Below are 24,329 nucleotides of genomic sequence, written 5' to 3'. Positions count from 1 at the left end.
TATGCATAAATGTAAGAAAAAGTTATGAAATTTTTACGGTCCAACGGAAGTCGAACAGTCTTCATTTCTTAGCAATATGACCACGTAAAATGTCAACATTGGACAATATGGGTTAAAATGAGCTCGGCTTTTGAAAACACGGTGCTAAGGCCGGAATCTTAAGGAAAAAATGCGTTGGATCCAATTGGAAATATGGTATCAGACCGCTTAAGTTATCCCCTCGGTTACCGACCTTCGTTCACGATAAGACCCATACATACACATTACAGGCAAATACAGTGCATAGCGAAGGACGTAGAACAATTGAGGTATTTGTTACTTAAATAATGCAATTGGGACAGTCCATGCACTGGTCGGGCAAAACTGGGAAGGGGTTTAACAAACTGAGCAGATTTGATATATGAATTGTCAAATACAATATTTGTTGCAGTTTATCTTAAATTTTACACAAATTAAAAGGAAAACTGTTTCTATCAAGTTTTTGTTCAACTAATGATTAGAGTTCCTATTTGGAGTTTTTAGCTATTAGCAGCAGTAATCAGAACATAAGTACAAATAAGCTTACGTTGAATTCGGTTCAAAAGTACTTTTTTCTGAAAGGTTGCAGGGTATACGGCCTGCTTCGTCTTGTGGTCTGTAATAAGGGTAGGTAAACTTCCCAGCCAGAGCTTGGAAATAGGCTGGCACCCCGAATTCGAACCTCTGCATTGCTAACTGCAGAATTTTACTGAGGCTATTTCTTAACGAGTAACGAAGTCCCAAAATAAGCAATGCACTCCAAATTTTATAGGAAGAATCATTATAGGTTAAACTGGAGTTTTAACTTGATTGATTGGCAATTTGTGGGGTGTTCTAATCAGGAGCCTACGTGCTCCGTCAGCGTTGGATACATTTTCCTCTGCAATTCTCGTTGAAGTTTTATTCACTATTCCAATTGGACTTTTAGTTAAATGGGATTTCTGGTTAATGGGAACATAGATGTAGTGCGTGTTGCCTACGTGTAGGCGTTATTAATTCATTGCCTAACCTGAAGGGTGTGGTAAACCTATTCAATTTTTAATTTAGGGTGTGTTCTGCCTATCACAAAATCCAACAAAGGTCATGCAATTCATGAATAAAAAAAAATATATTTGTTTCATAACGCTGATTTTTTATCATTAGAGACGATTATTCGAAACGACCAATACTTCCAGTTTTACATTTCATTAAAGGATGAGCACTTAAAAACACTCAATTTTAGCGTTCCGTAGCTTAAGGATGGCTCCTTCAATATGTGTGATGCCAAACTTACGCTTGTTTGTACAATATGGGGTTTGAGGGTGGTACATATGGGAACCTATACCATCTCACACTTGCAGGAGCCTTTAAACCAACGTCTTGCCTCCAAAAACACACGTTTGCTTTACAAATACAAATACATAACAGTAACATATACAAAGGCCCCACCCCAGAGTGTGTTTATTTCATAAACACAACCACAAATAAAAGAAAAATCTCTTACTGCCCTCTATTTCGAGGTCAAAACACTCAACCCCATATGCCCTTCGTTCGTATCTTTTCTTTTGAAGCGTCATTCCCAATTCCGAAGCACGTTTAGTAAACAAGGAGCTATCAAATACCAATGAAATTTTGAAAGGGCCACAAACAGCTCAACATTCGTTTTTGCATTTTGTGCAGTTTATATGCTTAAAAACTGCCCAATTTCATACCTTGTATCGAAAAACAAAACACAGCTATTTTCGTGTAGCTTCTCAAGGGCATCAAACGTTTTACAAACCTTGAAGGGAAATAGGAGTGTCGTCATAGCAACGAAGGGCAACGCACAGTACACACGCACACAAACACAACAAAAGAAGAATGTCAACAAGACGTCGTCATTTCGGGAATCGTCTACGAGAAGCGTGTTTCAATTGATAGTTCAAACAGGTGATCGATAAATATTGTCTTTTACTTTTACACTGAACCTATTGTGATCGTTTGCCAAAGGGCATTGAGATTTGTGTTTCGTAATTGTACTACAATTAAGTGCTCCAGTTGACAGGCACAATATGACAGTACACCAGCACGCGTTTGAAAGGCGTTGTAAAGCGTTCCCTCTCTCACTCTCAAAGGCAATGCCACAAACACGTGTACGGCGCTAATTATCTAATGCAATACAAGCGCCCTTTAGGTAGACGACTCCTTTGCCCGCATAAGCCACCACCGTAAACTACATTCCAGCAGTTATTTTTACCCATAGCTTCCTACACCCGAGGGGTCCCTTCAACCCCCCATTTTGCAAAACGAGTAGGAAATGATCGCAAAGGGGAAGCTTCCAGTATTAAAATACCCCCCCCCCCCCCACACGCCACAGACCCAACGAAGCAAACGATCGACGAAGCAAAAACAGCACACACGTGCGGCGGGCGCTCCCACCCTGCGGCGCTCTGATTGGAGAAGACAACAAAACAACGCTCCAGTGAAGCCACGGATTTCTGGTCGGAGAGTTGACGTAAGACACCGGAACAACAACAACAATCTAAATAAAGCGCATCATGTACAAATGTACGTGTTCTTTGGGCGATTTACCGTGTCAACAAAAGGGTGTACAATTTGCAACGGGACACAGTCACACACACACAAACACACAGAGACACTCGCGTACCAACCCTTCCAGTTGCGGTAATTTTGCACCAATCTACCCAGTTACGGGGTTGGAGAAAGTGAAACGAAGATAAAAACAATTGCAATGCACGGAAGACACATTGATAAGCGTGTGTGGTGAACGATCTTCAGGCTGAGCTTCTATCTCTCCGTGATTCAGGTGGCCTGCCTCTAAGCCTGCTACAATTCAAGACGCACACACACACATATAAACATAAGCACGACCGCAGCAGCCGTCGCTGTTGGAAGGAGAGTCTGAGGTCACTATATAGTGTATGCCACAACCAAAGATCACTGGAATTGTGACACATGATCAGTATCAGCTGCGGAGAGGCCTGTTCGTGCATGGTCCACATTTGCCTATGCTTGGCCACATTCACAACGGGGCGTTTACCAAATTCCAACAAGCAATAATCGAAAAGAAAAACGGGTTTCGCGGCTTGATGACGTATTGCAAAACACACGCGAAAATGAAAATCGTTTACCGATGCTTCCACAGAATGAGCCACACATATTACACACTGGCTGATTGATTGGTTATGGTTTTTCTTTTTGGGGGGCCTTGCCAGTGCCTTCCACAGCCACCTCAGCCAATCGACACGTTTCACATTTCCATCTCACACACCGTGATCGTGCATCAAATTTTGCATGGGTTTGGGTTTCAAGCTGTTGCAACTTACTTTTAGGCCTTTGCTACTTCACTACACTAACAGACAGAGGGAAAGACACTGGTTTCGCGAATCACCCGCAGCTATTGCACATCACAGCAGCAAAAAGGATCGCTGCCGCGGTGTCTTACTCCATTAGCTTCAAACGCCACAAAATCCACAACACACGCACGTCCGAGAAATTTCGCTGCCGAGCGCCGTCTAATCGTGCGAAATGGAATTAACGTACGCGGACCCGTGCAGCCACCCTCTCTTGGGAGCGGGAGAGAACCCATTCGCGATCGACGCGGTATTACGCGTGTGAGTGTGTGTGCTATTCGTTCATGGATTTGCGGACCCATCAACGTCTTTGCCGACCGAACAACACAACAACACGGCCCGCGCGCGCACAAGGAACAAATGCTTTGCTCTCGCGAATAATGCTGCTCCATTCATCTCTCCGGTGCTTCCGCGGGTGCCGTTGCCATAACTGCCACAGACTGTTTTGACACACTGGTTTCTGGGGGTGTGTTTGTGGATTGCTCCAGCGAAAGGGTCGCCAAACGCTGTTGGTGTGCTTGTTTGTTTTGTTTTGTTTTGCTTTGTCTAGACAACTAGTGTTGGCCGATCCGGTTCGAACTTGGTAGAAGTAGCTCCGATTCTTTTGCACTCCGCTCCGATTCGATCAACTCCGATCAAGTTCGTTCCGATCCTAAAGGCTTCAGTTTAGAATAGGGATGTGTCATACAAAATGATTCGTGTAAAAAAACCAAGAGCCGGGTACGTGTTGTCAATTGCTATTTCAATTGCTATTGCGATTATTGGGATAAGTTTTATAGTTTAACGATAATAAAACATAAATTTGATATTTTTCCTACACAAAAACTACACAATTACATCAACCGGTTAAATCGGAGGCGATAAACCGACGCCATAAAAAAAATCGATGATTTGATCTTCCGATAAAATAACATCGAATGAGACACTGCCAGGGGTTTAAAAGAATCGAATACGACCCAGCGAACCCTGACCCAAAATCGAAAGAAAGCGTATGAAATGTTGCGGATACATTTGTTGGAAAATCGTATGATCGAACTCATTTTGCGGGATTTTTTTATTCTTTTTTTTGCACGAGAAGCAAACCGCTGTTTAGTTGTTTAAATATCTTTACAAGTTTATTTGCTGCAGAAACATTTTCGGATACCGAGGCTGAACCGATTGAACGAGGCACATGCCAAAACGGATACAAAATAATTTCAAATTAATTTTAACTCATGTTTATGAACAAATACGGAAATGTTGCCGCAACATGTTCATAAGCGTTCTACTAAACGTATTGAACCCAAAATCACGACGAGGTTTAAGACCCTATCACATTGGGGAATTTGGAATGGAATTGGTACGTCAAACGGCGTTTGACAGCTTTTACCTTGCCAGAAAAAATGAATTGGTTCAGGCCAATGTAGAATCTTTCATGAAGGAGTACAGTGGAGCGCCGTTTATCCGGGCTTCTCGGGACTTGACCTCGACTGGATAAGCGAATAACACGGATAATGAGTCAAATGATATATTTTATCATCAATTTCTGATTAGTTCTTTAAAAAATTCCTATTTTTTGATAAAAATAACCCAGTTTTTACTAACTTCATGTTTTTCCCATGAGAATATTTGAAATTTGCCATGAATTATAGTGTTTTTTGTTATGATAATGTGCTCTTATAACCGCTTTTTTAAATATCCTCCTCATAACGCAATGTCACCTTTGTATTGAACTGTCATTTCTCAACAGAACGGATAAACGGAAAGCCGGATAAAAGTTACCCGGATAGAGGGCGCTACACTTTATTTCACTGTCAAGGCGTAGAACCTTTCATTCCTTTAATGGATAATTGTCCTAGAAATATCAAATTCGCACTTTTAATCAATCGATTAATCGTTAGTAGAATATTTTTTTGATCAAAAACTATAGGTTTAACAACCGTTCATGAACAAAACTGAAATTTGATAAAACCACCAGACAGATCACCAGACACCAGAGCTGCACAAAACACTGGTTGCCCAATCGGCTATCGCTGCAAATGTTCGCCGTACGATTGAACAGCTGTCAGATTTATACGCACGTATAAGCCACCCGCCGGATAATCTGCCCCCGGATAATCGACGTTTTACTGTATAATATTTTGTGTCAATGATTTTAAACTGTACCACAAAAGTCACCGCACCTGTAAAATCTGCCCATACTTGCTCCAGGAGCTGTCCGCGTAAATCAGGTACGTTATACCTCGTGAACTATATGTAGTTGTTGCAAACGCGTAATTCTCCATACAATAAAAAAAATACCGTGTGTCTGCATTAACTTAAACTCTTCTTTCGAATTTATAACACACCTGTATTGAGAAACTGATTCACCAAGCTCATCTATAAGTACACTCCAAAAAATGTTTACACGAGCTCGACGTCCACGCTTCTGCAATTCGAACAGTGTACTCAAACGGGGAGATCCCGCGGTACAGTCGTCAACTCGAACGACTCAATAACATGCCCGTCATGGGTTCAATCCTAGAATGGACCGTGCCCCCGTAGCAACGACTGACTATCCGGATGCGTGGAATGAATTAAGTCTTTAAAGCCTGTATAGGCCGGTATGTCCGCGTAGGACGTTACGCCAAATAGAAGAAGAATTCAAACGATTACATATTTTATATGCTTCAACAGACTAGGTTCTAAATAAGATTCCCTGTTTCTGTTTGGATTCTGTTGTGGGCAGTTGTACCGACCCCTGGACTTGCCGTGGTAGTTGTGCTACCACTGGTCAATGTCCAGGGGACGACAGTGTGTCACGCACACTGTCGTACGCACACTAAGCGCGGGCCGCTTAGTGTGTGTTGTGCGCTCGGACAAGCAAGTGTTGCGAGCAGCCGGTCGAGCAAGACTCCCGGCAGGGCACGGTACGGCTGGCGCGCGGCCGAGTATATATAGTGTGTATTGTGCTTGTTATTATTTATGATGTGTACTGTTATATTTGTGTTTGAATAAAGTACCTGATGCAAGCCAAAGACACAATAGATTCTATACAAATCCCGTTACAGCAACATAGCTTTCACTCAGACTTCAACCTCGTTCAACCAACCTAAGTGGCAGATTTTAAGTATGCAGAAGAACAATTCAATGCAGAGGTGATAAATTCTCACTGAGAATCGATAACCTGCTATCTTTCATAAGCTAACAGGCCACTGCATTTGAGCACCATGGGTTTTGATCTCGCAGTAGTAGTTTTTTTTTTGCTTTTATTTCGCTCAGGACCCTCCGGTGATGCCTCTGGCTGCCATAATTAAGTTCTAAACTCGCACGAATTAACAACATGGCCCTCATGAGTTCAAACCCCGTTTGAACGCCGTTCCCAATACGCCGGAATGACTATCCTGCTATGTATATTCAATGAGTTAATCAGCATACATTAACACAGCCCTGTACAGTGGAGCGCCGTTTATCCGGGCTTCTCGGGACTTGACCTCGACTGGATAAGCGAATAACACGGATAATGAGTCAAATGATATATTTTATCATCAATTTCTGATTAGTTTTTTTTTTATAAAATCCTATTTTTTGATAGGTTTTTATTGACTTCATGTTTTCCCATGAGAATATTTGAAATTTGCCATGAATTATAGTGTTTTTTGTTATGATAATGTGCTCTTATAACCGCTTTTTTAAATATCCTCCTCATAACGCAATGTCACCTTTGTATTGAACTGTCATTTCTCGACAGCACGGATAAACAGAAAGCCGGATAAAAGGTACCCGGATAAACGGCGCTCCACTGTAATTTGAGTCCAGTTGCTATGCTTAGTACACACAAGGCACCTGGGTGGTTCAAATGTATTCCGCCCCCTACTAGGCTGGTTGGTAAATAGTTATTTAAAAACAGAAATAAGGTTATTTAACTTTTTTAACATCTAAACAAACGAAGAAAATTATTCAGTACATTAAATGTTTTCTATTTTGTGACAGTGCTTCTAGGCGATCCACAGCGGTGAATAATTTTGACAACATACTGCCATCTGTCAAATATCGTGTAGATTTTAGAGCATAAAGAAGGCCAACTGCCATAAAGTGAAAAACGCTATCGTGTTTTTCTATACAGTCGACAAAACTACGAAATTCAAAACAGATAACAACGGGGTCACTAAAAAGAACTCACCATTAGAACTCAAACAAAACTCATGCATTTGAAAGACATAAAACGGACAAACATGCAATAAAACAAACTTTGTTTAACGTAAATGTCGATTTCATTTACGACCATAATGATAATGTAATTATTACGACCACAATGATTACATTAGCCCCAGTCAAATTGCTTGAAAGTAATGCATTTCAAAATTATTTTCGTTTTAGCAACAGAGCCGAAAACAAACATGGCACCCCTATTTCAAGCCGGCTTCAGTCCGATCGGCCGACATATTGTTCGCTTTGTCGATCTGTCATCATTCCCAGCAACGGACGAAAAACGATTTCCATTATTTTTGTACGCTTTTGCTAATTTTACGATTTAAATCACATCTTAATATTGTTTTACATACATCCAAAAATATCAACGTGTAAAATATATCTCCTTCTACTCACCGAGAACATCAAATCCGTATCATCTGGTTCACGAACACACACGGCCCCGCTGCTCGGTGGACGAATATCAACAACGGTGCGGGCCTGCGGGTTTTGACAGTTCCGACAGGGAGGTTAGTTTTGCTCGTCGCACTGCAAACAGCAGCAAAAAAAAGCAATTCCTTCACAGTGAAACAGGGTGCAGCGGCGCAGAGGATATACGCGCATTCAACCACGGATATCGAATTCTGTTTTACGGTCGGCTGTGTGTGCCTGCATGAGAGAAGATCTAGATCTGCCACGCTGTGCAGAAGCTAAAAAGTCCAAGTCTGCGACGATTTGTGTTTTTTCGCGCTGGAAACGGTGTCGGTGAAAACATTACTCGCGCGGGCCACGGCCGTGTCCGAACAAAGTTTGCGAACGAAAGCCCAGACAATGGCGACGGGGCGCGTTTGCTCTGTCGATTGAGGTTGGCCGCCATTTTTAAAATGTTGCCACAGTGCGCGGCTGTCGGATCCCCCACGGTTGGAGCCCTCGGATCCCTAGCGAAGGAACGTACAGCGGGATGCTGAGTGTGAGTTGTTTTTGTTTTTGTTCAGTGTTGGTGTGATGTCGTGTTCGATAATATTACAACCCCAGTAGTGTGAACAGTTTCCTATCTATTGGCAAGTGTTACCCCGACTCCCGTATGATTTTTTCCCCAAATCTGCCCTTCTACTACGCATCTGTTTCCCGTATCCCCCCTCAGTTCTGTCATCGCGAGTAAACTTCCGATCCCCTAGAATGCGTTCCCGAACCCCGGAAGTGAGTCAGACGCGTTCCAGTGTTACAGGATCATGCCAAAATTGATGCTGTCATCGGGTAGACTGTACATGTCACCGTGAAACGCCTTAACCGGAAACGGCTAACCTAACAAAGTACGCCTAGCTTTGGTGCGGCTGCGGGTTTGCTCAGATCAGTCAGGCAGTTATTTCATAGTAGGAGAGAAAACACAGCCTCGTTGTAAAACGGTACATGTTGCTCATTTTTCAACCCCATCCCGCACATTCCTTTTTCGCTTCACCATGACAGCTTGACCGAAATATCAAAGTGTGTGTGCAGAAATGTGAAGTGCAGCCTACGCACCACGATCGCCATTTTTGTGTTGCCTGATGAAAAAACAAAATGGCCGCCGCCGGGTAAGCGAAGTGGTTAGCTAGCTGTGTTCGATCGAGAAAAGTTTTCCTTTCGTCGTGCAATAACGTCGGCCATTCGGTAGAAAGTCGTTCGGGAGTGCACATGTGGAACATTCCGGTAATGAAAGAAGATTCTCGAGAGAAGGTGATTTTACCGTGCGCGATCAGAACGGATGTGTAGGGGTGGTACGTGCAAAATGGTGACTCACTGTGGTTGAATATTTTCACTACTCTGTGAGGTGCGAGTAGATATGTAAAGTTCGGGTGGAATTCTTTATTTGCTTATTTCGGGTTGCGTGTCGGACGTTATGCTTCGGAGTTTACAGTTCTCTTACATAACTCATCAGGTACAGTGGGTTTCCGTGAAATTGTCTTTCAGTGAGTTTTATGTTGATCTAATTTACCTGTCATTCTTTTGTTCGTCCGCACTTGGTCGCGCTCTCTCTATCTCTCGCTCCTCTCGCCTTTTGCTGTGGCTGCTGCTGCTGCTGCGTTTTCGTAGCCAGCTGCGAGAAATACACTGCGTTTGAAGCAGCGTATCGATTGTGCTCGGCGTCGGATGGGAAGCAGCAGCCGCAACCACCATCACGCACCGAGAACCGCATGATATTTGTGCTTTTCCCGCATCGCCCCCGTCCCAGTTTTGACTGTTAGTTGTGCTGACCCTTTGGCTGTGCCTGTTTGTTGTTACAATTGTCAAACGTTATGAAGTTCTCCCGTGCCGCCCCGGACGGTGTTATTAATGAACACGATGCACGGTGTGCGGTGCTGCTGGTGTTGTGTGACACATGAGAAGAATGTTTTCTTCACGACGTAGCTACCAGACGTTGTGGGCTTAGGAAGCGAAGCATCATCCCCCCGGGTGTGCTGTGATACCTTGTCCCGCTTGTACCGCTTTGTGTGCGTTTGTGTGTGTGTTTGACGGGGTGTGTGCGACTGTGGCAAAGGGGACAATCATTTCCATTTCCACTACTCGGTTCGGTCGATGAACGCCGCGACAGCCATGTCCGGGCCATTGTTGCGGAATGGTAAGAAAATGTGTGTGTGTGTGTGTGTGTGTGTGGGTGCAGAAAAGCGCATCTTATGGCTGTTGAAGATTGAAGTGACTTTTTTGTGTTTATGTTTTTTTGCCAACATTGTGTAGGAAGCGCGGCAGGAGTGTGGAGGGGAAAGGGAGGTGTAGGTGTCTCTCGATAAGGATAGATGTATGCGCGTGTGTGTTTGTGTGTTTATCTATGGCTTAAAGATGAATTTTGGTGAACGAAGTTATTTCACGGTCTGGCCTCACGCACATCCTCCGCCTCCCTCTCCTTTCCTTCCTGCTTGCGGTTTGCGGGTTTTTATGTGCGTGTGCGAGAATGTGGATATTAAATTCGTCTCTCTGGTAGCCGCTACATTACAGCACCGCGTAATGGAGTAATGAGTTAAATTAATTAGAGGTGTTATTTTATTATTTTTCTTCTTTAATAATTCACCGGTTTTGTTCGGATTATCTCGAGAATGTAACCATTGTAACCTAATTAGTTTCGTATGTTTTTCTTCTCCGATCAATATGTAATAAAATAATAGTAAAATCATAATTTAGTTTGAATGATTAATGTCAATGGTTGCGCAAATGGTGCCTAAAATCCAAATGTCCAAGGTCGTCATCCTGGGATTGATCTATTTTTTCTCCCTTTGCTTTTGTTGTAGCCCCGTCGTCAGTGTCGTTTCCGTACTCTCCCATTCATCCTATCGATATAGTCAGCCATTTTATCTTTACTACAGTTGTGTGCTTTTCCTTTCCTGCCTCGAGTCGTCTAGCGGAAGAATCATAGAGAATCACAGAAACGAGGGGGATAATTATGATTCGAAAAACTAAATGTGTTTCAATACCGCCATCGCTGGTTCTAGGTGGGGAGTAGAAATTTTGCTGAAAAATGTGTAACATTATTTTCATTACCATCATTCACTTGTTCACCTTTGGCCATTTTGCGTTGGACATGAATGGTGGGAAAAAAAGAAAAACTAATTCATGCAAGACGGCCACATTTAAGTGTCTCTCTCTGTGCCTTTGGTTATACGTTTTAACTAAGTTACAATAGTTATTTCATTTTGCGTTGCATACAAAGCAAATGCAGAGCGTTTGTTATAGTGGAAAAAACATATTTTAAAGTGTAAATTAACTGATAGTTTTTTTAAATCACGGAAACGTTGTTTTTGTGATAAAAAATGATCATTTTCGTGAAGAAATACTTGAACGTGACTGTGGGTGTAAATATGCATTTTTAGAAAATAATTACCATTGGCACAAACACGATCACGTATTTTGCTTTTCTAGGTGTGTGTTGGGCGCCATCTTTATTTGCACTTTTATCGATTTGATGGCAATCAAATAAGCAAATTGCTGTATTATGTTATAGCTCAATCCGTGTAGGATTATTTTCCTGTTTCATCAAGTTTATTACAAAATGTGTCTATTATAAGTCGTTAATATTGGCTCACGGCAATTTCATTAAATTGTTTATTTTGAAGGATTCCTCCACAAGTGCTAGATCTTGAACCTTCTGTTGCAAACATGTAATCCTATCCATCGATGTTCGTATCGTTCTAGGTTCCCATTCTTGTATGATTTTATCAAACACATACAAACCCAGCCCCCCTTGCGAATGCCCGAGCTTCAGCTGCTGGTTGGGACGGAAGTCGAGCGTTCTGCGTGCTGACAGTGCACCACCGGTTTATCCCTTAGCATCAGTCCCCCGCGCTAAGGACGCTGATCCGAAGGCGTACCCGTGCCGGTTGCGTATTTGCCGTTTAATGTATAAGCCACTGCCCCAGGGTAGTTGCAAATCGGATCTGCGCCAACATCGGAACCGTCGATTGGCGCTGGTCAAAAAACGGGCCATCAGGCTGGTGCAAACGTTTGCGGCCCGCCGTGCCATACCACACTACTTCCAGAAGCGCGTCAAGCATACGCTGTCCGCAAAGCAAAGTGCCTCAACGCACAACGGTGCGACCGACCACGCGCCATCACCTGCCGATGGATCGACTGATGCCGCGGCAAGCGAAGTTCCGGTGAATTCAAATGCCATAACGAAGGAAAGTGAAGAGGAACGTCGTGACATTAGCCAAGTTCGGGAGGAAGAACCATCTTCGGCGGCACCTCAAGAGCAACGTATCGATCCGCCGAGTGAAGAAAGTACAGCACTCGTGCGGGCAACTCCAAAGACGACTTCGCATACCGAACGGGTAGACACGCTCAGCACCATCAAGGAGTATTACTCGATACAGTGTGCCATTCGGTTGTTGCTGGCAATGCTGCAGGAAAGGATGGAGGAGGTAGAGTCGATGCAAAAGAGCAAAGTCGTGGACGCTCCGGAGGACGAAGCACCCCTCGATAATGGTTCGCCGAAGCCGATTGAGAACGGTGTCGAAGGAAATGGCACATCCACGGAGGACGATCCAGCGGAGAGAGGACCGTTGGTTAAAACCGAAATCGACCTGTCACCAAACTGCTCCACCGAGGATGCTGATCCGAACAAAGAAAATAATGTTCCTTTAGACGGTACGCTGGAAACGATGTCACCGGCAGCGGTTGTTTTAAACCGTGTCAATAGCACACCGGTGAAAGATGAAACGAGGGACGACTCCCGCACGTACAGCTTTCTCGAAACGTCCAAATCCGACATACTGGATCCAACGTACACGTGCGATATAGAGCTGGAACCGTTGGAGCAGCGTAAAAATCGCTCGATCGTCGATTCACTGCTAAACAAGTTCAACCTATCGCCACCGGCGAAGGCCACCGTACCTTCCTCCTTTTCCGACAACAGTCTGGACGGTAGCGAGGGGCGCCGCAGTTTGCGCGATCGTACGAAAATTGCCGCCCGCCCGAGGTACATCGAAATTCCCGAGGAGCCGCGCAAGATGCGGGTCTCGAAGGTGTTCGGCAAGCTGCACAAAACGCTCAATCTCGATCTCGACTGCGCAAACTCCAACTCGTCGACCGAGTTCTATGGGTTCGACGAGGGCGAGATAGTGAAGCTGGACAAACCGAGCCTGCCGGGGCTGCTGCCGACGCCGATTGTGAAAAAGTCGCAACCGTTCGCTCCATTCCTTGCCTACGGCAGTAGCATGGACGCAGACAGTGTGGAAACGGGCGCGAAAACGCGAAGCGATCTGTTCCGCGAGGAAGGATTGATCTCGTTCGGTTCGCTGCCGCCGCGGCTCGAGTGTCCCCAGCGACCGAACGATATGGTGCGACCGCGAACCGTGGCCCAAAAGCGCATCCTGGTGCAGCGGGAGAACGATGTGCGGTACCTGATGATCGACAATGAGTCGAAAATATTTCAATTTCTGAAAAAGCGCAGCAAGAACATCGATGCCGCGCTCGATTTCCAGCGCATGAAGGAGCTGCAGGATCAGCAGATTCCGTTCACCCGCGACACCTGGCGAGCGCTGTCGTGGTTGCGAACGGAGAAGGGCCGCTACTACTTCCAAACAATTACCATCGATAACCGCACGATCAAGATGTCCGGGTGTCGGGGCAATCATCGGTATAAGACGCTTTCGCGGAACCCACTGTACTCTAGCCCGGTGGTGGCATCCCACGGTCATCGCATTCACTACGTTAGCAAATGTCACTGTCCACCGTTTCCCGAGGGAGTGAAGCTGAATATCTCAGAGGACAGAAACAAATCCTCCCAATCGGATGCAGAGGAACGGATGATGAACGACGCTGCCCGTTACCTGTATCGCACCACGTCCAACGATACCGGCTACCAAAACAAACGTTCCTATCCGGGCACCAAGCCCGGTCCCCTGTCCTCAAAGTGTCTGCAACCGTCGCCCGACGACGATCCGACGCTAGGACAGCTGGAGGTGTTCAAAATGCCGCCGGTGGAGCTGGAGGTGTTTCCAAAGCTCAATCGCCCGCTCGATGGTTTCGTTAAGCCGTACCTGAAGATGATCCTTCCGCACGACGGTATTACGGAAAACTGGGCGCGGTTTGCCGTCTCAACGCTGACGGCCGATGGTGCTCGGGAGGAGGACAAAACGGTGCCCAGCGCGAGCGAAGAGCGATCGTTCGTGTTTGAGCTGCCGTACCTGAACAATCAGCGCCGCATGTTGATCAGGCGTCGCTTTATGGCGAGCCCCGGATCGCCAGTGCACTGTGACGTCGAGGAGTTTAGGAAACTGATGGACGAAAAGCTGACGTTTCGGGCAGCAATCGACAAAGCGTTGGAGGAAGGCAAAGGCGATGAAATCGATCTGGATGAGTTGGTGTGTGCCGATGTGCTTAGCGCCATTACGGATTCCGTAGCTATCGCGCTTGCGGAAGATATATTGGGGAAGGACGATCCGGAAGTTGATTATGTGAAGCGGGAGGACGGTGCGCGTCCATCCCGAGAGCAGATGACCATGCCAATCAAGATTGAGAAACCGGCATCGGGAGCTGGTGGTGATGTGAAGCCTATGCCAGTTAAGAATGAACCACCGGTGTCGGGTGCTGTGGGTGGCGCTGAGAAGATCTGCACTCCACCAGCACCTGCAGCCAGCGATGTTGGTTCAGGTGTAGAGATTACCCCTGCTGCCGAGCCCAGCGGTCCTGCACCGTCTTCGGAGAGCGGCAGCAAGACGGTCGATCCAGTCAAGTTGAAACTACTGTAAGCATAACCTTTTACATCATACTGTTTCTAGTTTGTGCATTCGTGTAGGGTAACTAATTTAACAATCTTTCATATAACATATTATTGCTGCTTCTTTTGAATTTCGTTGGATTGCTTTTTGCTATCACTTTATGTATGCTTGAAAGATCCAATTTAATGCAGAATTAAACGTGCTCCACTCAATTTGTCTTTTCTGCTTGTAGCCTGATGGATTCTTAATGCAAATTAATGTGATAAACTTAAACTAAACTAATTTTTGTATCTATTTTGGTATACATTTCCTTTAACCCATCAATGAACATCAAAATATAACAAATGCATCTTGAATTTTCGAATGATCATCACGTCTAGTCTTGAGTTTTTAGATCGTAGATAATCATGTTTTTACGGATTATATACGTATCATTATGGCATTAACCTCGAAAGCTACATTAACCCAAACTTCAGGAATGCAAATGATTAAAAAAAACCCTTACCCTCTATTAATTAATGCTTGTATCATGTTCCGCTTGTGTCATCCCATCACTCAAATCTCATTGAAACAGGTGTACTGACGTAATAAACGTTTCCCCCTTCCCCACTAGCCGCGAGATGAAACGTCTCAACGCAACCATTATCGAAGACCCTAGCGATCCCGCGGTCAGTTCTGCTGAAACCACCCGGCAGCAGAAGCAACAGCAACAACGATGCGACCCGCAATACTGTTCCTTGGGCTGCATTTGCGACGTGCTGCACAGTTCCCAACCTGCTGCCGTGGCCGCTACCGACCGAAGGCAGCACTGCCGGCAGAGTGGCTGCATGTTTGGCTGCAGCTGTGGATTTGAAGAAAAGCTTGCCAATCAAACGCAGGAAGTGAAGGTAAGTACTTGTCGTTCAATCTGATTGCTGATGAACTAAGATTTCTATTCCTATCTGGCACAAAAACCTTAGTCGGGCTAGGCCTTCCTATGCCACCAATCAGTGCTGCAAAATGTAATGAGCATCACAAGATTTTCACCTTCGAAAACAATTAACATATCTGGTAGCATGATGTGAATTGGTGATACTCAATGAATGTGCGTCATGACATGACGAATACGACATACGAGTGCTTGATTCAAACGAAACACTCTGACTGACAAGCTGAGCTTAACAGTGCACATTGCTGCCAAATGTCACTGTTTCAGTCACCAACACTCATGACTGAAACGAAACTCAAATCAGCTCACGTACCCAATTGAGATGATCAATGACGAGACTCAAACAGTTAGAGGATCAATCACATACTTGGTGACATTTTGTTTAGCATCCAACCCTTGGTCACTCACTTGGTCACGACATTTTCTGTCGGTGATAATCACGACATTCGTGGAATACACTTGGCGTGTTGTCAACAACAAAATGATAATTATTTCTCGCTCTGTCTGCTCTGATTGTCTGTCGGGTCAAACAGAGCGTGAAACCATGCTCATTTTGTTTCTTGGAACCACTCGCAAGCACCGCATATCTCCCATGACTTTTGTGATCATCATCGACAAAAATTGTCGCGACCATGATATTCATGGTTACCATGACACGACTGTTCAAGAGCGACAATCATTTGTGCAATAACAATCAATGCTTTTGCGATGACATGATTGCAAAAAAGTAGAATGATTGTCATTTGACATTTTTCATGTGATGCCAGAACTGCTTAATCGTGCATTTGCCGATACTTAGTCATTAGACCACTTTTCATATTTTAACTCAGTCAACCAGGAAAATGGTGTTCACTTACAGGAGTATAGAAACCACCCAAAACCACGAAAAAGGACCAATTTTCGAAGAATATCTACTTTACTTGAAGTACGGAAAAATCAATAATTCAAATGAATGTATCAAAAAAATATCATTGTGTCAAATGACATTTTTTCCGTGATTGTCGAATGAAAGCTAGAATGCAAGGCTTCAAAAAGTATCATTTTGTAAATTTTAGCGAATAAAACTTAATAATTATCGCTCACAACATTGCATTATTGCGTATCAGTTAACAGCATCAACAGTAAGTGTTAGGAATTAAAACGAAGGTGGAATAAGTTTCTGACTGAACATGAATTTTTAAAGTATTACGCGCTGAAAAAGTTTGTGTTGTTATGGTTTGTTTGGAAAAGAGCTGATTCCTACCTTATGACCTTTTTTAAACTTTTTTTCCTCGCTCGCGCTATTTTCAAGAAAAAGTTTAATAATTTTCGGGATCGCAGATGGTCGCAGCTAATTTTAACGACAAAATGTAGGAAAAATGTTGATCTTTTTTATTTTTCTTTCTTTTTTATTTAAAAAATCACTCTCCAAAATGAAAATATCCAAAAATTCAGCAGAGATGTTTGGGTTTCAATCATTTATGAACTTTAAAAACAAGTTTTTGTAAAATATTCAGACATAACATCAAAGTATGACAAAAAACCTTTCCAACGACACATTGATTATCAAAATCTAAGCATCATATACTAAAATATGATGGTTTATGTTCGGTCGAAAAATAGCTCCAATTTGGGACAAAAAACACAAAGTTTACAATTTGATGGCCTATATCTCAGTAAGTTTAAAATAAAAAGGTGAAATATTTTGGTTTCAACTAGGTTTATGTATCTATTTTAAGAAAATGATTATGGCGTTAACCTGCGATGAAGTTGGTTTTTCGATTTTTATACGCCACAACTGTTTGAGTATCACTTCTGATCATCACAGTAGAGCTCGTGACGCTGACATTGTTTTGTTTCAGCCGGACTTTGCCATGGCTATGTCATTGACATTTTGCAGAACTGATCACAGTATAAAAAGCCATGACATAATGACTGATCATGCGATGGTCGCAAACATGTCATGAGCATGTATTGATCGGTCACACCAATCGTTCTGAGTATCACCTCTGATTATCACAATTGAGTACGTGACGCTGATATGGATTTTGTTTCAGTCAGATTTTTTTATGACATTGACAGTGACATTTTACAGCACTGCCACCAATGCACTTGAAAATATGTGGCTTGTACTGTGGTATACTCATAGCAGGATAGTCAGTCCATACGGGGCTTGAGCCGATGATTGGACATGTTGTTAAGTCGTACGAGTACAATATCGTGTGTATATTTTCTTGTTTTCCTTCAGACGGATCTTGCTGCAGAGGGAAAGGGCGAAGCCAATGCTCTGACTAGCGCGGACGTGAAGTATCTTCGGGAGAAAGCGACGGCCCGGTTGGCGAAAGAGGAACGTGAATTTACGCACACCGTCATCCTGACCAAAAACACAACCGTACTGGTGCACAACAAGGAGACCGAATCTCGTCGGCAGAAGAAAAAACCCAAAAAGTACGACGACTACTACAACGATCTGAGCATGCAGAGTTTGCTGAACGGTGGCAGCGCAAAGGACGTGTCGCAGTACATCAGTAAACCGCCGCCGAATGCGAAACCTCTGTCGCCGGCGGATCGTATGAGGCACGCGCACGTGCTGCTGACCAAACTGCCCCAGCTAGCCGATATCGAACCGCTGTGCATGGTTCACGATCTGTACCGATGCTTCTGCGATGGCAAAGCTACCCAGGGTAAACCATTTTCCTTCACGGAAGAGGGTTGCCTTTCGCCTGGAAAGACTTTCCCATCGGATGGGTCGTATTCGGCCGACCATGCTTCGTTGGTGCTGATGCCGGCTGATGGCACGTCCAGTGGTCGTATGATGGGGGCTAAGAATCGCACGCCGGAAACAGCACAACCTACCTACGACACTGCACCAATCGCCAGCGTCCGTAAACGGTTGTATTCGTTTGAAAAGGCTTATACCGAGCCGGCTGCACACAGTAGCAGTAGCAGCAGCAGCGATGGCAAGTCTCCCAAGGGTGGTCTCCCTGTCAGCCGGAAACGACGGGATAGTTCGGAAGAATCCTACAAACCACCGAACGAACGGAAGGTTGTTAAGAAGAAGCTCCACACTTCGTTGGAAGAGAAAACCGCTACCGCCAGTGCTTCTTCCCTCCGTGCCCGACGTGCGTCAATGGTTCCCGGGCAGGTGTCTGCTCGGTCGGTAGCCTCCACTCGGCGCCCTTCAGTAGCGCATGCAGGAAAATCAGCTAGCTCTGCACGGAAGAGTGTCCCATTAGCCATGCGACGATCATCGGTAGCTCATCAGAAGGATGATGATGTGTTCAAAGCACCCGGACAAAGTCAGTCCACCGGGGCCGACGCTCAGTACACTGTCGTCAAACCGAAGCGAGCTTCCGGAGGCATAAATAACCTCATCCTGAAGCGAATTACATCAACTGCAAGCTTTGCGCCGATGGTACATCTGCCCTCAGCATCATCGAAGGCTACGGCGAAAAAATCAACACCACCCAGCAAACCGAAGGACCAAGGGGCCGCAGAAATACCGGTCAAGTACATGTCGGTGCGCAAACTGAAACAGCTTATGCTAAGTGAGTACAAAAACTCGCCGGATGTGAAGAAAACGCCCGATGATACGTCCAGCACGGAGGTCAGGCTGGCCTTCATAAACATTCTGCTGCTAGACACCGAGGAAAACATCGACAATGAACCACAGCTAAACATCCTTTCCGACGGCTCGAAGAAGCTGGTCATCAACGGCAATCGACGATCGTTTATTGCGCGACGGGCGTTCAAGGATGGCATGCCACCAGAACGGACCATGCCGTACCGCAACCGAACCACGTACATCGTGCAGATACTGTCGGCAAGCAATGGGTCGGAGGACGAAAGCACCGAATCGGAAGAACCTGCTGTTGAAAAGGCGCAATCGTGTGAAAGTGTTCCACAAATGAAAAACGAACCGGCGAATGACCTAGACGACATTGAACCATACCCAGAGCCGCCGAAATTATCTGCCTACGCCCAAAGAGTAGCCAAAGCGGTGACGCAGCACCAGAACGCCAGCAGCCCGATAGAGCAAACGGACCGTCAGCTGTGCTCACTGATGCGCCACATCAACGAGCTGCTGCGGCGTGAGACGCTCCACATAAACCCGGCTAAAAAGGGTATCATGCACATCTGCCGCTGGAACCAGCTGCTGAACGCGTTTGCGCTCGCCGAGATCGACGTGCTGGATTTGACGCTTACCAACGGGCTTGAAATGACAGTCATCGCGACAGCTCCGTTCAAGCAGCAGCTCGTACCGAACGTGCAGCACCAGATCAGTGCGCGGCGGCTCACGATCGACAAGATGATTGTCGCCGAACGGCCATCGCTGCTGATGAAAATGGTCGTCTGCAATGTGGAGAACGTGAAAACGAACGAGCTCGCGCTAGTGCTATACGGGAACGAAAATTTCTGGCACTTTTGCGGCTTTCTCAAGGTGGACGAAACGTGTTTCAAAACCGATTCGAACATCCCGAAAGCGCCGTCCACCATTGCCAATTCAAAGATTCGTACACGCCTCAATGACTACCAGCGCAAAATGGTGCCGGCGACGACCGCTAAGACGACCACAGCGCAGCAATCCACCAAACAGGCCACAGCGAGTAAGCAAACGCCAAGCAGCAGTAGCAGCAGCAGCAGTCATATTGAACCAGCACCGTCCACCAACATGCTCAGCACTCAATCGAACATTGAGATTGTGCCCAAAGCCATGCAACCGGTACATTTTCCGCTGGGGTTGCTGCCCGGTATTGCCGACACGCCGGAGGGCGGTGAGTCGGATTGCCGGTGGATGCGGATAAAGATTGAGAACGATTTCAGCCACATGTACCTGCCGAGCTGGCAATGCTGCGTAACGTATGGCCGCATCAAGAAAGCCATTTACGATGCCAGTCGTACGGCGCAAGCAATTCGCCTCGACAATCCTGCCCCACCGAATCAGCCTCAAAGGCAGCAGCGACCGTTCATGTATGCGCTGCCTAAGGAAGGGAATGCGCTCTTCCTTGGCCCGTACAAAAGCTCGGAGACCAAGATCGATGTGATTCTTTGCCAGAGCGTGCAGGGCAGCCTGTACGAGCGGGAAGTGTACGAGAGGCAGAACAGAATACCGATGCCTGCCAACACCAAACGAACTGTCGGCTGGTGGGTCGATGTGGTCACATCGCGAGTAGCATCCGTGCAGGGAAAGATACGTCAGACAGCGTTCAATTCGTTCCGGCCTCGAGAAACCATTAAGGCACCGAGCGGGACGGTAGCTAGCACCAGCTGCAATACCGCACAACGATCACTGCTCAAGCGAAATAACATGCCGCCGGCACCGGCAACCGTTGGTCCGGAAAAACAGGCACGGCAGTCAATCACTGCGGTCGAAAAGGACCAAACGCCGAGCGCTAGTGTTCCGAACGACCTAGATGATGACGTTGTTGTTCTGGATTCGGACGACAATGACGAAGATGAGAACTTGGGCACTGCTAAGGAGTCGACGGAGAATAGCAACGCAGCCAACGAACAACCCCGGCGGGAGTTTGCGGTCGAACAAATCGGTATAGATCTGTTCCGGCTGGTGGAAGGAACGATGAAGCAAAACCAGCAAGAGAAGCGCAAAATAGAGAAAGTGTTGGAACAGGAACGCGTCACGAAAAGCGTGTCGGGCGATCAGAATCGCAATGAGCCGAACCGGAAGCGTCAATCATCACCGCTACCGCCTGCAGCCAACTATGCACCCGCGGCCAAAGTGATCCGAATAACTGATGCCGCTGGTGTCGAAAGAACCTTATCGAGTGGTATAAGGATTCCAGCAAGCACTACGATCGCACGGAACAGTTTCACACGAATATCGCTACCGGGTCCACAGACGTTAAAGTCGGGTTCAACTACGATTACAAGATCGATCAACGGTGTAAGCAGACTCACAATTGCCCCACTGAAATCCGCCGAAAGTAACGTACCGGTCAAAGTGGTGCAAAACGCTCTTCGCATATCGCGACCATCGAATGCTCCACCGGGTGTCCCGGTACGGGCATTGAGTACAACGAGAGCAAGTCTCGCCGACGAATTGTCCGGTCGTCAGCTTGTTGGTGTGGCAGGAGCACCGAAACCGAGACCGAGGCTGAACTCCGTGGCCGTTGAGCGTGTCAGCGTCCAGGTCAGCAGGCCTGCTCCGGTAGTGCAGGAATCAGATGATGAGGACGATGTAGTTTGGCTCGACGATGATAACGAAAGCAGCAACGAAAAGATGAAACCACCAGCCTCGACAAGTGGAAATGCTGATCGTACCGCAGCCAGCAGCACTTCCGTTGCCCCTGCCGCCACCGCCTCCGTTGTCGTAGCTGGATCGAACGCCATAAATGGCGTTACAGCATACGCACAGAAAACCATTCTCAGCCAGGAACAGATTGCAATGATAGCGCGTCGAGTGGACCTAACCAAAACGGGCCAACAGGACGGCTACAGCTTCAACCCTACGTCCGGTTTGCTCAAGATGAAGCGCTCGCTGTTAACTTCCATCGAAAACGATGCCATGCTAGGAGAAGGTACAACGTGCGCCAAGTCAGCGATCTCTGCTGTCGTGAATGGAAAGATGGGCGAGGTTAGAATATTGAGCAGCAATGCGAAATCCTTGTTGCCATCAGTATCGTCCACTTCCGTGAATGGAAAAGCCGTTGTAGGTAGCAGCAGTAGCAGCAGCGCAAAATCATCAGCAATCCCTGCACCAGCATCTGCGTCTCTAAATGCATCCGCTACTCCATCACCATCATCGTCGTCATCATCCTCATCGACCATTACAATGCCGCGGACTAAAGTGGTGCCACGTGTGTCAGTTACTGCCGCAACAGCGAGGTACGGTGATGTTGCTGGCGCTCGCCGTATTTCAGACGGAGGCGTTGGCAACAGTGTCATCCCGCCCGGATCGGCTGGAACAGCAGGCGGGTTGCTGGATAATCTGAAGTACCTGAGCGAAGCACAAGAGGAGAAGCTGCTGGGCGAGCATCCATTTACCAGGGGCGTGCTGGAGTCGAAAATCCCCGGACTTGGACTGGTGGAGGTGGTGCGCTTTGAACGCGAGGTGATCATACACATGAAGGAACTGACGGTAAAGAAGCAGCTTGTAAGCGTTCACAATCTTGAAGCTGCCGTGACGCTGCTGAACCAGTACGTATTGCACGAACGATTCTCCTACATCCTAAATAGCATCAATTTGTCTGACACAACTTCGTTGAATTCGTTGTACCACACAGGTTCATCCAACGCAATACGTACGCGTTCAGACCGTACAATTTAGCCATACAGTGGAAGTTCAAGGAGCGTTCGCTACCGCTACGACCAGAAGAACGAATGACCAGCGTTATCAACCAGTTTTGCGTAAGTACCGTGTCCGAAGGAACGACTGATCGAACAGGCAAGGAGTACATTAATGTAACATACTCTGTTTCTTCCGCTTCCATAATGATTCTAGATTGTTACGGTGTATGGTATTATTAATGTATCTAAGCAGGAGCAGCTGGAATCGGTGGAATCCACCCTGCCAGCATTGTACGAAGATCTTATGAGGATGAAGCTAGCCATGCAGTGTTACAACAAGCAACTCTACGAGGACGAAAAATGTTACGAAAACGATGACAAAATTTACGATCGGGTAAGGTTTCATTTTGACGTTTTTTTTTTTTGTTGTTGTCTAGCTATAAACATACACACAACAATCAAATTAAACAACATTTTTCTCTTTCCAAATCAGGCGGTTGGAATTATCACCTCCGTGAAGGCAAAGAGCAAGTGGTTGCAGCAGCAGCGTGAAAACTTAATGAAACAACGTCGTGCTAATCAGGCGAAGCTGCGCCAACTGAAAGAAGCTTCAGGGTCTGCGGAAGCAAAGGATTCACCGGAGAAGTCTGCACAGGATAAATCTGCCACGGGACAGTCTGCTAAAGATACGTCTGCCAAGAATGCGATCGCAAAGAATACGACAGCAAAAAATGCGACCGCAAAAAATGTGCCCGCAACGAACACGGCCGCAAGGAATTCTACCGCAAGGAATTCAATCACAAGGAATTCGACCGCAAAGAATACTCCTGCGACGGACGTGAGCGGTAGCAAAGGTGGTCAGGAATCCGTGATCGTAATTGACGACGATTAGTATGTGAAAATCGAGGCACTATGTGAATTGCTCCACGGTTTGCCGGAATGATCTAAGCAAAAATAATTGATTTTGTTGAACAGCAGCACGTTGCTGCTGTCGGGGGTATCATCTTAAGGACCTCTGTTAAATGCTCCCCTGGCGCGGAAATGGCAACTAATGTATGTTTTGTGAACCACGGTGTGGTGTGTTATCGGTTCATCAATCAATTTGAACTCGGTTTTCTACGAACTGATGGCTAATACAAGGGTAATTAGAAATGTATGATAGAAATTCAGTACGCTGTAAGGCCGGCAGGGTTTGAATCCGATTCGCGATCTCCAAGTAATCGTGGATGACTCTTGTGGTTTGTGAGGTTTAAGGTTATGCATTAGGCCTCACAAATGGCAAACACTATGTATGATCTATAGAAAAGTTAATTTGTAGATATCACTCACACCAAAAACGATAGTTTTGAATTAAGCAAAGATACACATAAATGGTTAAACATAACTGTACTGAACTTTGTAACTTTAATGTGTCCAGAGAGTGGAAGAACAAATTAAAAAAAAAAAACACAGAATTCAAAAGTAGTGGTATTATTGTCTTTTTCTTTT

General features: G+C 45.8%; 1 protein-coding gene across 8 annotated transcripts; it reads left to right on the top strand.

The window, feature by feature from the left end:
• Positions 1-8,084: 8,084 nt before the first annotated feature.
• Positions 8,085-24,302, top strand: LOC120903477. 8 transcript variants are annotated; one of them, XM_040312927.1, is made up of 7 exons: positions 8,085-8,469; positions 11,664-14,715; positions 15,264-15,576; positions 17,845-22,751; positions 22,838-22,961; positions 23,056-23,235; positions 23,335-24,302. In XM_040312927.1, the coding sequence occupies exons 2-7, from the start codon at positions 11,678-11,680 to the stop codon at positions 23,731-23,733; spliced, it is 8,961 nt and encodes a 2,986-aa protein (XP_040168861.1). In that variant the 5' UTR covers positions 8,085-8,469; positions 11,664-11,677; the 3' UTR covers positions 23,734-24,302. The 8 variants fall into 8 exon arrangements, with proteins under 8 accessions (XP_040168861.1, XP_040168862.1, XP_040168859.1 ...); XM_040312928.1 differs by lacking the exon at positions 8,085-8,469 and adding an exon at positions 8,798-8,905; XM_040312925.1 differs by lacking the exon at positions 8,085-8,469 and adding an exon at positions 9,082-9,256.
• The last annotated feature ends 27 nt before the right edge of the window (positions 24,303-24,329 follow it).

Source organism: Anopheles arabiensis, chromosome 3, assembly GCF_016920715.1.
Source record: "Anopheles arabiensis isolate DONGOLA chromosome 3, AaraD3, whole genome shotgun sequence".
Classification (NCBI taxonomy): domain Eukaryota; kingdom Metazoa; phylum Arthropoda; class Insecta; order Diptera; family Culicidae; genus Anopheles; species Anopheles arabiensis.
Note: the sequence above shows the minus strand (reverse complement) of the source record. Positions and strands in the feature narration are given on the sequence as shown.